Source organism: Vombatus ursinus, unplaced genomic scaffold (genome assembly GCF_900497805.2).
Source record: "Vombatus ursinus unplaced genomic scaffold, bare-nosed wombat genome assembly UNPS02014797.1, whole genome shotgun sequence".
NCBI classification, from domain to species: Eukaryota; Metazoa; Chordata; class Mammalia; order Diprotodontia; family Vombatidae; genus Vombatus; species Vombatus ursinus.
The window spans coordinates 14,275,723-14,290,851 of record NW_020954575.1 but is presented as its reverse complement, the minus strand read 5'-3'; the positions used below and the strand labels follow the sequence as shown (position 1 = coordinate 14,290,851).

Here is a 15,129-nt window from a genome sequence, read left to right as displayed (position 1 = left end):
TACATTTCAATTACACTCTTTTGATCAATACTAACAGTAGAAATGTAGCTGGTTATCAAGTGTGTTCCAGGAAACTAAAATGAAACAAGGAGTTTTTCTAAGAAAATATCATTAACTACTAAGTAACATCAAATGTGCAAAAGAAAAAAAAGAATGAATAGTGGAGAATTGAGGCAGAGGGAAGATCTGGGTTAAAAGAGCAGACTGAGGAGGTTGGACCCTTGCTCAGGCAGGAAAGGTCAGATTCCTCCAGTTGCAGTAGAGCCTAGGAAGAGGTTTCTATTTGCTATGACCTCTGCTTCCCGAGAAGAACAAGGGGTGCTCTATGGGGATCACTCTGTCCTTTCTCTTCCTCAATAAGCACCACTAATCACCCTAAAAGAACTTATGTTTTATCTTTTTATTCCTTCATTACAAATAAAAAGCTTAAAAAGGCATATTATGAGTAAGTTAACTCACAAACTCATTGTCACTGAAGTAGAATCAATAAATAAAGAAATGAGTGAGGGCCATCAGGTCCTTCCTTGTGACAGGGGAAATTAATGAAAGCCTGAGGAGTGAGTGAGTCTAGGTGTTAAGGTATTTTTATCCTTTTAATTCTGGCAGCTCTATTTTATATAATAAAGGCTGTTTTTTTTTTTGTTTTTTTTTTGATAAATGAAGCTAACTCTGCTGTTGGAAAACAGGGAAAGTTCCAAAGTTCCCCTTCCCTACACTCCTCTAAACCGTTACATATCATCTGCTTGACTCCATGGTGTGCAGTGGTGTGTTTTTCTCACCAAAGTAACACTGCATGTTGTTAAAACAAACACATATTTCACTGAGATCAAACATTTGATATTTCATTTGGGTCATTTCAATTAGGTTATCTTTGCTTGGTACTTTAATTTGTATCTCTCCAGCCAAAGACTAACTACTACTATTTCATAGCAGGGGAGAGTGATAAGCAAACTGTTGTTATTTACCCATTTTTAGTTATAAACCTCAAACACTTTGTTTCTAACAACTAGTAAAATCCTATTTAAACAAATTTGAAACTACATGAAAATGTTTTGTTAATTTAGAGCATGTAAGTAAAATACAATGATTTGTTTAAAAGTGATATGCTTTACCCTGTGGAAGACCATAAATTGTCAAGAGAATACAGAATGTCTTTGGATTTCTAGTAGCCGCAGGAGGAACTGAGGCTCTGTCTATAGTTACTGTTCACATACAGATATCTATGATTAAACGACTCTTAATACTAACAAGATCAGCCTCAACAATCATAAAGAGCCACAATTCAGTTACTTCTCATTTAAGAGCCTACCTCTGGCTAAAGTAGACATAGAGAAATAGTTAAAAACTAAAGAAATGCCAAGTTTTTAAAAAGAATATTTTAATAATTAAGGATGTTCTTAAGTGATAATTGGAATCCTAAATTTAAAAAACGCCATATTAAGACATATTATTTATCGACTTAGCAATGTGTTTACTAAGACTTACCTCTAGCACTGTATTGAAACAGCATTAAACTATACCCATAATTAACAGGAAGGTCTTGGAGGCTGCCATAAAGGACTGACTTTGGGGAATACAGATATAAGCAATTCCTAGTGCTTTGTATTTGTGAAATAAAAAGAAAACAAAAACACCAGGAAGTAAACCTCAGATCTAAGCAAAGAATAAGCTCTGAGGGGCCAGACAGATGCCAAGGGTGATGAAAAAATGATAATCAATAGATCTGCTAGGTCCCAAGAGACAGTAATATGGCCCCAGGGTGGACATTAACAAACCACAGTATAGAACAATTTTCAATTTAACTTTTATATATTTATAGAAAAGTATGGCAGGGTAACTTTTATTACTGGATAAATGGAAATAATGAAATTACTCCTTTTACTTAGACAATTCAAACATAATTCTGCATTATCTCCAATAATCTTTTAATAATCTATGGACTCAAAGAATACTTTGTTAATGTTTTAATGTAATACCTAACATTACAATATTAACAACACTCCCGAATCTTCAGGACTTAATGCATGGACACAATACAAAATGAGAAGGGGAATTCTTTGTTTCTCCATAATTAGGTCCAGATAGAGGACTCCTCTCCATCAACAACCATGGCAAACTTATGCATGGTGAAGAGAAAAATTTCTACTATAATCTATTAAAATAAAAGCTAGTTTTTGAAAAACAAACCAGTTAATTTCTCTATTTATACTTATTCAAATGACAAAAGTAGCAAATCTATACTTACATGCTTAAAACAGGTCACTGGAGCAGCTATAAAGCTATTGCTGTTGATGTAATTACCCCAGCTGAAGCCTTCCAAGGAGACTGCTGCGAAAAGAGGGAAGTTAAGCTAAAAAATCAAAACCTTAAATGCTTTAAGTTCCAGTAAAAGTCCACTAAAACGAAATATGAAATGACATCAAAATTGTTAGTTGTTAATTTAGACTAAGTACAAATTAACTACTCCAAAAAGGTTATGGATCTTCCTAAGAAAGCCAGTCAGTGCCACCCCACACGTGAAGGCAGTAATGACAGCTGCTCACTTCTCTGCACTGGAGCTTTCTGAAGGTGGTAGGCACAGAATTTTTTTTTTTGGGTGAGGCAACTGGGGTTAAGTGACTTGCCGAGAGTCACACAGGTAGTGAGTGTTATGTGTCTGCAGCCAGATTTGAACTCAGTTCCTCCTGACTCCAAAGCTGGAGTTCTATCCACTGCACCACCTGGCTGCCCCTGTAGGCACAGAATTGCTGAACAGAAACATGGTCTGGAGGGCAAGGTGGCTCTTCTTGCTTTCTCCTCGCTTTCTCCTCTTGCACCCAGTCTCAGGCAACTGGACGGTGCCATCGTGTGCAGAAACTGGAACCAGGAGTCAAGAAGGTCAAATCCAGCCTCAGACACTTATGAGCTGTGTGATCCTGTGCAAGTCATTTAATCTCTGTCTGCCCCAGTTTCCTTATCTGTGGAATGGGAATAATAACAGCACCTATGTCCCAAGGTTGTTAATGAGGATCAAATGAGATAACAATTGTAAAGTGCTTAGCATACTGCCCAGCACACAGTAAGTACTACATAAATGCTAGTTATTATCATTATCTCTAACCTTTTGTCCTCCTCCCCCAAGAATCTGCCCAATGCTTTGGCTCCAGGCTTTCTTCCACACTGCAGCCCTCTAGGAGACTAGCATAAAAATATAGTTAGGATTCCAAAGAAAGGTTCTGTTATGATGATGTTGCTAGTTCAGTTAGGTTCCTCCCACATCAGGTCTGGGCAACCCTAGTTCAGCCTCCATCAAGTCTGACCCCCAGCCATCACCATGTTACCTGACTTCGTCTTGGCCTGGCTCTGTAGGGTGGCTTGGTACTGGGCATAAGCTGCTAGCTTCGCCACCAAAGGCTGCTTCTGAAGAACTTTTGCTTTCTTAGTGGGAGGTTTACCCTGAAACAAGAAGAGTTAAGTAAACAAAGTGATCTTTTTTATTTATCCCCTGAAAAATGACTATCTAGGTTGCTATTTAAACCTTGATGTTTTAGAAATTATAAACTAGGGAAGCATAAGGAAATTTCAAGATGGGAAGCTGTTAGGATGCAGAAATACATAGATGTTAGAATGCCATAGCAATATGCAGGTTAAAATATTTATTCACTAAGTGTTACATATACACACAGTTAAAACATCAGGCTATGGCAAAGCCTCAAATCCTTCCCATAGGAGATACAGTCACTCTTGGGGGTGCCACATTTATATGACAGGGCAAGACAATTTAGTGCTCAGAGGCTGGAAGGCAAGAACTGTGATGCCTCTTGTATGAAGATAAAGGAACAAAGACAAGTCTAGTCATGGGTAAATTCAGAACATGACAAATTGCCAGCCACTGAGATATAGACTAGTTTCTTTGGGCAGTTAATGAAAGCAACTAATAAATATCTATGTGGTATATTTCCTGAAATTTGGGGGCTGAAATAACAGTGCCACTGCAAAGAAAGAGGGGAAATTACTCTATTTACCAGTTAAGTAGAGTAAAGAAATGGTTAAGATGTGCTCAGTAGATAAAACCTAATATGTAAATAACCAAGTAAGGACTGTGAAAAGCTAAACTATGAACTCAAATGACAATCTGGTCAATAAGTCAATAAGTACTTAAGAGATTCAGTATTTGAAGGAGGTTAATTTTCTTCTCAAACTTGGAAGGATTTAGTAATGCAGTTTCAATTTGACAAATGCAAGCAATATTGAAAAGCAAAGGTAATGGCAAAATAAAACTAGTAGATAATTATGAAAAGTAGCCTCCTCCCTCAAAATATGCAAAAATTCTATTTTTATTTTATACTAAAAATAAACTGCTTCAAGTGCTATATGAGAAAAATTAGGTTACCTAGTCATTTTCAATATAGATTTAATTCACTCACACAAATAATAAAAGGCAGAACAGAGATATTTCTTAAGGAGGTTCACAGGATTTTTAACAAAATCACTTCATTATAAAATAGGATATAAAATGAAAATAAGGCACTGGCCAGTTGGCAGCAGCACAACTTGGTGAATCATTATCAAATGACAAAAAACAGAAAATGCTGTAGAAATTAAAAATTCATAAGAATAAAAAAGTTTCTGTACCGTTACCTGAAGTCTTGCCAAAATGCTTGCCTTCTTGGAGTTTGAGGAGTAACTTCTTGAACATGAAACACTGCAGAAACGCTTTGTTTTAGAATAAAAAGCATCTCGTACTCCAACCATTCCGCACATCTCACATGTGGCTAATTAACAAAAAGAAAGCTATCAGGAATATCTCACAAAAACTCAGTTTTTAACCACATAATTTAATCAGATCTTCAAAGAATCAAGGGATATTGATCTCTTTACACTAATTTTTACTCTCCTACAAATTCCTTCTAGTGGCTATAAAAGCAATTAAAACAGATTTCAAGAAGTTGAGAAAAGATACACATGATTTCATGGCCAGAACTTCAACTTGGTTTTAGAGGCAGTTTCCTTGCTAAATAATAAAAAGAACATCCAGATAACATTAAGACCAAATGTTGATAATGATGATACTGTTCCTTCACTGGGTTTTGCTGGCTCTCCTCTCTCCTGGTTCTGTTTCTTAGCTGGACTGTCATCTTACCATGCCCCCTATTTGTGAATATATCCCAAAGTTCTGGCCTAAGCCCTCTTCTCTTTCTCTGCTGTCTTGTTGACTTCATTAGTTCCCACAAGTTTATTTTATTATGTAGATAATTCACAGCTCTATATAGTTAGTCCCAGTCTCTCTTTTAAGCTCCAGCCCCAGATCACCAATTGCCTATTAGACATTTCAAATAAGATGTCTTGCTGACATCTTAAACTAAGCATGTGCAAAACTGAACTCATTTACTTTAGCCTTCTCCCCCTAAAACCTTCCTCTTTTCCAAACATCCTTGTTTTTGTTGAGGATACCATTATTCTTAGTCTTCCAGGTTTGTAACCTTGGTATTTTCATGCATTCCTCCTCCTTCCTCATTCCACATATGAAATGAGCCGTCAACTCCTGCCATTTCTATCTTTGAATCACTTCAGATCCTACCTTCTCTACTCATAGAGGTATCATCTTATTTTAGGCCCTCATCATCTTTTTTAAAAAAATTATTTATTTTTCAACATTCACTTCCATAAGCTTTTTTTTTTTGGTGAGGCAGTTGGTGTGAAGTGATTTACCCAGAGTCATGCAGCTAGTAAGTGTTACGTGTCTGAGGCCGGATTTGAACTCAGGTCCTCCTGACTCCAGGGCCAGTGTACTATTCACAGTGTAATATTCACTGTACCACCTAGCTGCCCCTATAAGCTTTTGAGTTTCAAATTTTCTCCCCCTTCCCTGTCTGCCTCTCTCCCCAAGATGGTGTGCAATCTGATATAGGCTCCACATATACATTCCTATTAAACATATTTTCACATTAGTCATGTTGTAAAGAAGAATTAGAACCAATAGGAGGAACCACAAGAAAGAAGAAACAAAATAGGGGGAAAAAAGGAGCAAATAGTATGCTCTGATCTGCATTCCCTCATTACCTTTTGCCTGGTTATTGTAATAGCTTCCTAATTGGTTTCACTGACTTGTCTGTTCCTACTCAATCCATCCTTCACATAGCTGTCAAAGTTTTTTTTTTTTTAGGCAATTGGGGTTAAGCGACTTGCCCAGGGTCACATAGCTAGTAAGTGTCAAGTGTTTGGTCTGAGGTCACATTTGAACCCAGGTCCTCCTGAGTCCAAGGCCGATGATCTATCCACTGCACCACCGAGCTGCCCCCAAAGTGATTTTTATTAAGCCCTAAACCCACTGACTATGTCAGTGCCCTACTTCAATGAATTCCAGCAGCTTTTTATAGGCTGTAGCATTGAGTATACATCTGTTTGGCTTTTAAAGCCTTTCACAACTTGGCTCCAACCTATCTTGTTTCATTACACATTACTCTTCTTGTATCCCAGGATCCAGCTAAACTGGCCTTCTCTCTATTCCTCACATAGAGCCCTCCATTTCCTGTCTCTGCCTTTGCACTGGCTATCCTCAATATCTAGAATACACTTTCTCCATGCCTCTGCCTCACAGAATTCATCACTTCTTTCAAGATACAGCTCAAGCAACAACTTCTATAAGATGTCCGATCCTGATTGCTAATGCTCTCTCAAACTACCTTATAATAATTATTTTGTATTTATTCTGTCATATGTCCCAAACTATTTAACTAGATCAGAACAAAAGTTATCAAGTTTAATTTCACAGTGATTCTGGCCTAGCTCCCATTGATCAATGGGGTCCAACATTCCAACATTAATAGCAAGGAAGGCAGCAGTTCCAGATCGTGGTAGTATTAAGTGTGAGTGTGAGTGTGTGTGTATATGTGTCTTTCTGTTTCTATACATAGGGGAAAGGAACAGACCTGTGATTTCACTGACAGAGAAAACTCCGTGGATGAGGAAACTCCCTCTACCAATGCAAGTTGCTATCTTTTCTGCAACTGAGACTCTTAAAGAACTGTCTAGAGCTCTGAGAAATTAATTATTTGCCCGGCATCACACAGCCAGGACCTGAACCTAGGTCTTCCTGACCTCAAGGCCAGTTTTCCATCCACTGTCATTCTGCACCATATCACTCTTCCTTCTTCTCATACACACGTATCCTAAATATGATATCTCACACACACACACACACACACACACACACACACACACACACGATCTGGCAGAAGAGATGGATGGTCCCTCTCAGAGGCTGGTGACGAGGAAGCCCTGGAGAGCACAGACCTTGCGATGTTCCATCTGTGAGCACTGGCATCCCACCAGGATAAATCTGAGATTGTAACTGTGGGTGTGGTATAAGGATCTGAGTTCTGATTTCCAGGTGTTGAAGGTAGCAGCAATGTCTTAGTGATGGCTGGGAAGTTCCACTTGCCATTTTCCTTTTTGGTCATCTCTGCCAATCTCATGGGCATGATATAGAAACTCACAATTGTTTTAATTTTCATTTCTCTTATTATTAGTGCTTTGGAGAATTTTTCCACATAGCTATTGACAGTTTGGATTTCATCCTTTGAGAGTTGTTCATATCATTCTACCATTTATCTATTAGTGAATGGCTCTTCTTATATAGTTGCATCATTTCTCTACATATCATGGATATTAGACTTTTATCAGAGACACTTGCTACAAATGTTTCTCCTCAGTTTACTATTTTCCCTTCTAATTTTAGTTGAGTTAGTTTCTTTTGTGCAAAATTTTTGAATTTATGGGGCAGCTAGGTGGCACAGTAGATACAGCACTGGCCCTGAAGTCAGAAGGACTCGAGTTCAAATCCGGCCTCAGTCCAAACACTTAACACTTACTAGCTGTGTGACTCTGGGCAAAGTCACAATTGCCTAAAAAAACCCAAACCCAAACCCAAAACAAAGCAAAATCTTTTGAATTTTTGTAATAAAAATTGCCTATTTTATCTTGTAATCCTCTCCACCTCCTTGTTGTAAAAACTCATCCCCTACCTATAGTTTTTGAAGTTATCTCCTTTTCTGTTTATATGACATTTTTATATCTAAGTCACATATACATTTGGAGCTTTGTGTGGTATGTGGTCCAAGTTATTAGTCTGTATCCAATTTCTGCCAGAATGCTTTTCTATTTGAAAAGCTTTTGTCAGGTGGTGAGTCCTTACCCCAGGAGCTGGGATCTTTGGGTTTACTGAATACATGCTATTAGGTTTGCTTGCTTTTGGAGGTTGTGAACCTAATCAGTTCAAGTTTTTAATCAGTTTAATCAGTTCCATTTTTTAGCCATTTTTAGTTTTGATGATTACTGCTTTATAGTGATTTGAGATATGGTATTATAAGGCCTCACATTTTTGCCCCATTATTTGAGATTTCTGACCTTTCGCTTCACCAGCTGAATGATGCTACTTCTTTTCCCCCCTACCCCCCCATAAAGTAATCCTTTGGTAGTTTGATTGGTATAGCACTGAAGAAATTAACTTAGTATTTGATTTTTTAGGATATTGTCATGATCCAAATAGGAAGAATCAACATTTCTCCAATTATTTTGGACTGTCTGCTTCTGTAAAGAGTCTTTTGCATTTGTATTCATATAGTTCCTCTGTCTGTCTTAATAGGTGTGGACACTGTAGTTATTTTAAATGGAATTCCTCTTTCTATCTTTTCCTGCTGGGTTACCAATATACAGAAAAGCTGATCATTTATGTATGTTTATTTTATACCCTGATACTTTGGCTGCTGACACTACTATTTCAATTAATTTTGAGTTTAATTGCTAGGGTTCTAAGTAGACCATTAATAAGTAAAAGGTGATCATTTTTTTCCTCTTTGCCTATTCCTACTATGCTCAATTTCTTTTTCTTTAAATTTACTGGTATGGTTAGCATTTTTAGCACTATCAAATAATAGTTATGATAATGGACATCCTTGCTTTACCCTTGACCTTACTGGGAAGGTCTCTCTTACTTCTCTCTCTCTCTCTCTCTCTCCATATATATATATAATCTGAATCTTAGTTTGAGACAAACACTATTTTATCATAATAAGGAAAGATCCATTTATTCCTGTGATTTTTAGTGCTAATAACTGGAGTGTTTTATTTTGTCCAAAGCCTTTTCTGTATTTAGTAATAAAATTATGTGATTTTTGTTCTTATATGATCTATTATATTTAGTTTCCCTAATATTAAAATAACTTTTAATTTCTGCCATAATCCAACTTTGTCATAGTATATAGTATTTTTAATATGCTGCTATAGCATTCTTGCTAATTTTTAAAGTCTTTCTGTAGACATTCATTAGGGATTCTGGTCTATAGTCTTCTTTCTGTTTTGTCTATAAGGTATCAGGACCATATTTGTATCATTGAAGGAAGTTAATGGGTTCTTTTTCTATTTCTGCAAACAGTTTATGTAATATTACAATTAGTTATTCTTTGAATGTTTGATAGAATTCATTTGTAAATACAGATGGTCTATGGCCTTTTCCTTTGGTGGGTGATTTATGGCTTGTTTAATATATTTTTCTGAGGTTTAGTTCTTTACATTCTCTATATCTTGTTTTGCTAATCACTTATTTACTTTAAAAATATTAATTTCATTTATCAATTTTGGAGGGCATATAAGCAGGCAAAATAGTTTCTCACTTCCTTTACATCTCCTCGGCTTATTGTAAATTCTTTTCCATTTCTGACACTGGAAATCTGAATTTCCTCTCTTTTTTAATCAAACTAGATAATGGTTTATATATTTTATTATTTTCAAAACAAAACAAAACAAAACAAAAACAAAAATGAGGCAACTAGGTGGCGCAGTGGATAGAGCTCTGGCCTTGGAGTCAGAAGAACCTGAGTTCAAATCCGGCCTCAGACACTTAACACTTTCTAGCTGTGTGACTCTGGGCTAGTTACTTAACCCCGATTGCCTCACCAAAAAGCAAAAAAGAAAACAAAACAAAACAAAAAAAAAAAAGAAAGAAAAGAAAAGCAAAAAAACAGTTTCTAGTTACTTATCAAGTCAACTTTCAAAAAAAACAAACAAACAAACAAACAAAATTTGTTAATCTCTTCTTTGATTTTTTTCAGAGTTTATAATTTGGTATTTTGTTGTTGTTTTTAAATTGGTTGCTTTTCCAGTTTTCTTAATTAAGAAATGTTCCATTAAATGTTCCATTTAGTTCTCTCTTTTATTGACCAAAGTGTTCAAGATAAAAAATTTCCCCTCAGGCACGTGACCTACTGAGATGCTTCTGATTTGCTGCCATCAAAAGCAGGTGCTGGTGGCCAGTTGATAGGCATCTGAACAGTGCTGGGCGCAACAGGGAGGAGTCAAAGATAATTTATCTGGCACTCCAAATGATGTGCAGGCCACTCAATATCAGGCATAACATTCAGAGGGCCACTGGAAATGAATGGGGTAGGGACAGGAGTTATATTGGGGGACAAGTTTGCAGGAAAGCTATTTACCAGGCCTGCAGCATGGTAGCCTGGTGAGTCAGGATACCTTGCTGGAACAGATATTCAACGTCTTGCTAATTTTAGGGGCAGTTCAGGGTTGGATTGGAAACCTCTCTTGTCACACCAATGCAAGGTCCATGAAGTAGACAATGGAACGCCTGGAAATAGGACCTAAACCTCAAACGTAGGGGAATAGAGATTATAGCTTTGGCAAGTCCCTTAATATTATGGAGTCTTATTTTCCTTTTCCTTCTATCTCTATGGGTTCTAAAAGAGGGAGTGGGTCATATAATGGCCTAGCTGCCCACAGCATAAGCAAAGCCCTCAAGCCCTCAACAGTAGGCTTGCACATTCTGTGGGTATCTGAACTAAGTACTGCTTACCTGTATAAAGTTCTCTGAGTCCAGTATGAAGGCTGTTTGATACTTGGTTACAAAAAAGGAAGTGGCTAGGGTCTTCTGAGGTAGTCATGGAACTGGGTCTCAATGCAAAGGCACTGAATACTGATGGCTAGGCAAGGGCAAGGCCACCTTTCTGTCCTGAATGGTTTTAGCAATATCTTCTTAAAAGGGTCCATGAGGGTCAAAAGTTCCAAGTGAGCTCAGCCAGTCAACAAACATTTATTTAGCACTTAATCATATGTCAGGCATCATGCTAAGTGCTGAGGATGCAGAGAAAGGCAAAACTGTCCCCACTTTCAAGGAGCTCACATTATAATGGAGGAGACAACATATAAATAACTATGTACATACAAGATATATAAAGAACAGATGGAAGAGTAATCTGAGAGAAGTCAGTAGTAGCTGGGTGGACTGGGAAAGGTCTTTTGAAGACAGTGGGAGCTGAGCTGAATCCTGAAGGAAGCCAGGGAAACTAACAGACAGATGTGATGAGGAAAAGTATTCCAGCCATGTGGGACAGCCAATGCAAAGATACAGAGTTGGGAGACAGAATGTCATCTTCAAATGACAGTAGGCAGGCCAATGTCACTGGATCCAAGAGTACATAGAAGTGAATAAAGTTTAACTACTTTGTAAAAGTAGAAAGAGGTCAGGTTGTGAAGGGCTTTAAAAGCCAAACACAGCATTTTATATTTCAATGAGAGATGTGAAGGTAGAAAATAAAAAATCTGGCAACAGACTAGATGTGGGAAGTGACGATGAGAAGTCAAAGATGACAGCTAGGATTAAACTTGGGTGACCAAGAGGATGGCAGTGCCCTTGAGAGTAACAGGAAAGGAAAAGGGGAGGATTTTGGGGGAAAGGTAATGAGTTTTGTTTTAGACATTTTGAATGTGAGATGCCAACGGGACATTTAAATCCAGATGTCCAAAAGATAGTTGGTAATGCAGCACAACGGTTCATCTGCTTGGAGATAACTGAACCCAGGGGAGCTGATGAGATTATCCAGTGAGATACCACAGAGGGAGAAAAGGGCTCAGGAAAGAGCTTTAGGGGTCATTCATGGTTAGTGAGCATGATAGGGATGAGAAACCATTTAAGGAGCCTGAGAATAAGGGCTCAGATAGATGGGGGAGAACCTGTAGAGAGTAGTGCCATGAAAACCCAAAGAAGAATGAGTAACTAGGAGGCAAATGTGATCAAGTGTCAAGTGCTGCAGAGAGTTCAAGAACGATAAGGAATGAGAAAAGGAAATTAAATTTCTGGCAATTAAAGATCACTGGCAACTTTGGAGAACACAGTTTAAGTTGAATGATAAGGCTAAAGCTAGATTGAAGAGCGTTTATAGAAGAGAGGACGAGAGGAACTGAAGGTACTTAATATAGATGGCTTTCTCAAGGAGTTTAGCCATGAAGAGGATCAAAGATCAGGGATGATATGCAGTGGGGTATCAGTTTTCTCAGTCTCCTTAGTGAAGGTTTTTTAAAGATAGGAGAGACATGCCATTTTTGTAGGTAGTAGGGAAGAAGCCAGAAGATAGGGAAAGACTGAAGTTTATAGAGTAGAAATGACAGACTCTAGAATATGGGAGGGATGAGATCACGCTCTTGGCTCTAGGACCTGAAAAGGCTAGAGCACTCTTTTACCAAATTCTTCTCTTCTGGGGATGCTGAAATTGTCAGCGGACTATCTTTGGTTATGGTAGATGCTTGAACATCTGAGGTTCAGCCAGGAATCCTTATGAAGGTTCTGTTTGGGGGCTCATTCAGCCAGCCACTGGCCCTAATGCTGAACAACATGACTGAATAGCTGCAAAAAAATCTTTTGCTTGCTTTTTGCAGAAAATCTTATAAAGTCTTAGATGTTTCTAAAATGTTGGTTGGCTTGCACTAGGAAATGTGCAATTCCTTTACAAATGTTTGAAAATTTCTTAGTGGACTGAGGAGCCCACCAAGCTGCTAACAAAGCTAGTTGGTCTTTAATGTGAGGCTGCCATCTGCCCAAAGAAGGTCCTGATTTTCATTTGTACTCACTTCAGATGCTTTTTCTTTCCGAGTTGCCACCTTGGCTTGCAGTGCTGGGACAGAAAGAGCCATTCCCTCCATCTCACTCCTATTCTCTCAGGTATCTGAAGGCTTTTCACATGGAAAATGGAGGAACACTAATTTTATGCTTGGGCTGGAGAGGGCAGAGCCAGCAACAATAGGCAGGAGTTACGAGGTGGAGAAGGGCAAGGGCAAGGGGCAGAATTCAACTCAATCCCAGGGAAAGCTTCTAACAACTAAAAATAGAATGAAAACTGCTCTATCAGATAGTAGTATCTTATTATAAGTGTTTCAAGAGAAGCTGAATGACCACTGCTAAAGAAAAACATGGCAAGGATACCTGAACTGAGTGCAAGGCTGGATGAGATTACCTTTTTGGTTCCTTCCAATTCTTAAGCTTTTATGATCTTATGAACTTTCAATATTTTAGAAGTTGATTATCTATCTTATAAATGACCTAGTTCTTATTCTTCTTCCTCCTTTTTCTTGCTTATTATTATTTTAACATTTTGCTATTTATTATTGGTGCCACTATAAGATGGGCATGAAAAATAAAGAGAAATTACTCAAATCCAATGATATTATCTGGAAATGTAAATTCTGCGGCATATGTCTATTCCATTAGAAAATTTTTAAAGAGGTTTAAGGGGAATAAAAGAGGAATTCCAATTTTTAAAAAGCAAACAATAAAACTGAGTAATAAAAATAAGATAGCACTCACCCATGCCAGATTTACCATCTGGGTATGTGTAGACTTGTCCATTATTCTTAATAATCGGGAGACTAGAGGGTAAGGGAGCAACTTCTTCTTCACTTTCATCAGAGCTGGAGCTGCTACTGGTGTCCTCACTGCAGCTATCATAACCGTCAAACATCCCGAATGAATCTCGCCGCTTCCTTTCGGAATGTGTAGAATGCTCAGTCTTAAAACAAAAATAAAACATTATTGCATTATAATTAACAAGAAATTAAACAGAAAAAATTAAGTATTCTTGAAGCAGAAATGGTGGTCGTGTAAAATTTTTTATTCAAAAGTAGAACTCAATCTTATCAGGCAGGAATTCTTAAGGCATGAAGCTAGTGCCACTATTTAAGTCACTTAAAAACAGTAATAGTGATCTTTCTTTGAAATTTCTTAGGGATCACAGGGTAGTTGAACATTAAGGACATCATGATTATCCTTATTCAAATTTTGGATATTCACCATTTCACAGGAGTTTTAACCTTAATTCAAACTTTTTGGTCTCATGATTTACAATTATCTTCAACGCAAGTAATGGTTAAAACTGTCCCGATGGAAAAATTACTTCCTGTTCAAAGAAGACTCTTCTTCTATTGCACTTAAAAAGCTATCCCCTTCTCCCAAATGAAAACATACAATTTTTAAAAATCCCCCCAAACCATGAGCCATTATGTTTTCATATGCAATATTCCACGTCTTTTCCTAGATTACTTTATTTGGGGGTCAATTTTCTAAAAGACAAAAATAAAACAATAGATGATTATGTCAACTACTCAGTCCTAAAGAAATCAGATGACAGGAGGAGGTTGTAAGACTTCAGAAATAAAAGATACTATGCCTTATTTAGTGACACCTAAGGTAACGCTTGCTTTTCAGGTTGCCACATCACACTGTTCTGCTTATCAATGAGCAGGCAGCTTGATGAAGTTTGTGAAACATTTTCAGTCAAACTGTTCCTTGGGCATGCCTCCACCATCATGTACTTGGGAAGTTGACTTTTAGAACCAAACACAAGGTTTTTGCATATTTGTCCTTATTAAATTTCAATTATTAGATTCAGTTCAATGGTCTAGCTTCTAAAAGTCTATTTGGATCCATATTAATGATCCCTCCCAGGTTTTCTTCATTTGCAACCTGATAAGAATACCACTTAAGCCTTCATCCAAGTCAATGATAAAAATGCACAGTTCCTTGGGACTCACCACTGGAGTGCTGCTTCCAAGGAGACAAACACCACTCATGATTCTAATCCACCTAACTGTACTGTTATCCATCACTTAGCCCAGTGCCTGCCACACAGAAAGCTCTTAATAAATGCATTTTGATTAATCTACTTCACATTCCCTCATTTTCATTTAGTTCATATCTATCTTCTCCACAAGAGTAGCATGAGGGACTTTGCAAAAATCTTGCTAACACAAACACACACAAACACACACACACACACACACACACACACACACACACACACACACACA

The 15,129-nt window shown here is 37.6% G+C and overlaps 1 protein-coding gene across 10 annotated transcripts in view; it reads right to left on the bottom strand.

Moving 5' to 3' along the window:
- MBTD1 (mbt domain containing 1) overlaps positions 1–15,129 on the bottom strand; it is a 77,428-nt gene that overhangs the window by 44,187 nt on the left and 18,112 nt on the right. For 7 of the 10 annotated variants that reach the window (XM_027870430.1, XM_027870429.1, XM_027870428.1 and 4 more), the window contains 4 exons: positions 13,631–13,832; positions 4,615–4,754; positions 3,321–3,435; positions 2,246–2,328 (listed from right to left, as the gene is read on the bottom strand). In XM_027870430.1, the coding sequence (XP_027726231.1) occupies positions 2,246–2,328; positions 3,321–3,435; positions 4,615–4,754; positions 13,631–13,784 (492 nt within the window). In that variant the 5' untranslated portion in view covers positions 13,785–13,832. The remainder of the gene's footprint in view (positions 1–2,245; positions 2,329–3,320; positions 3,436–4,614; positions 4,755–13,630; positions 13,833–15,129) is intronic. The other 3 variants (XM_027870425.1, XM_027870432.1, XM_027870424.1) reach the window with 2 other exon arrangements.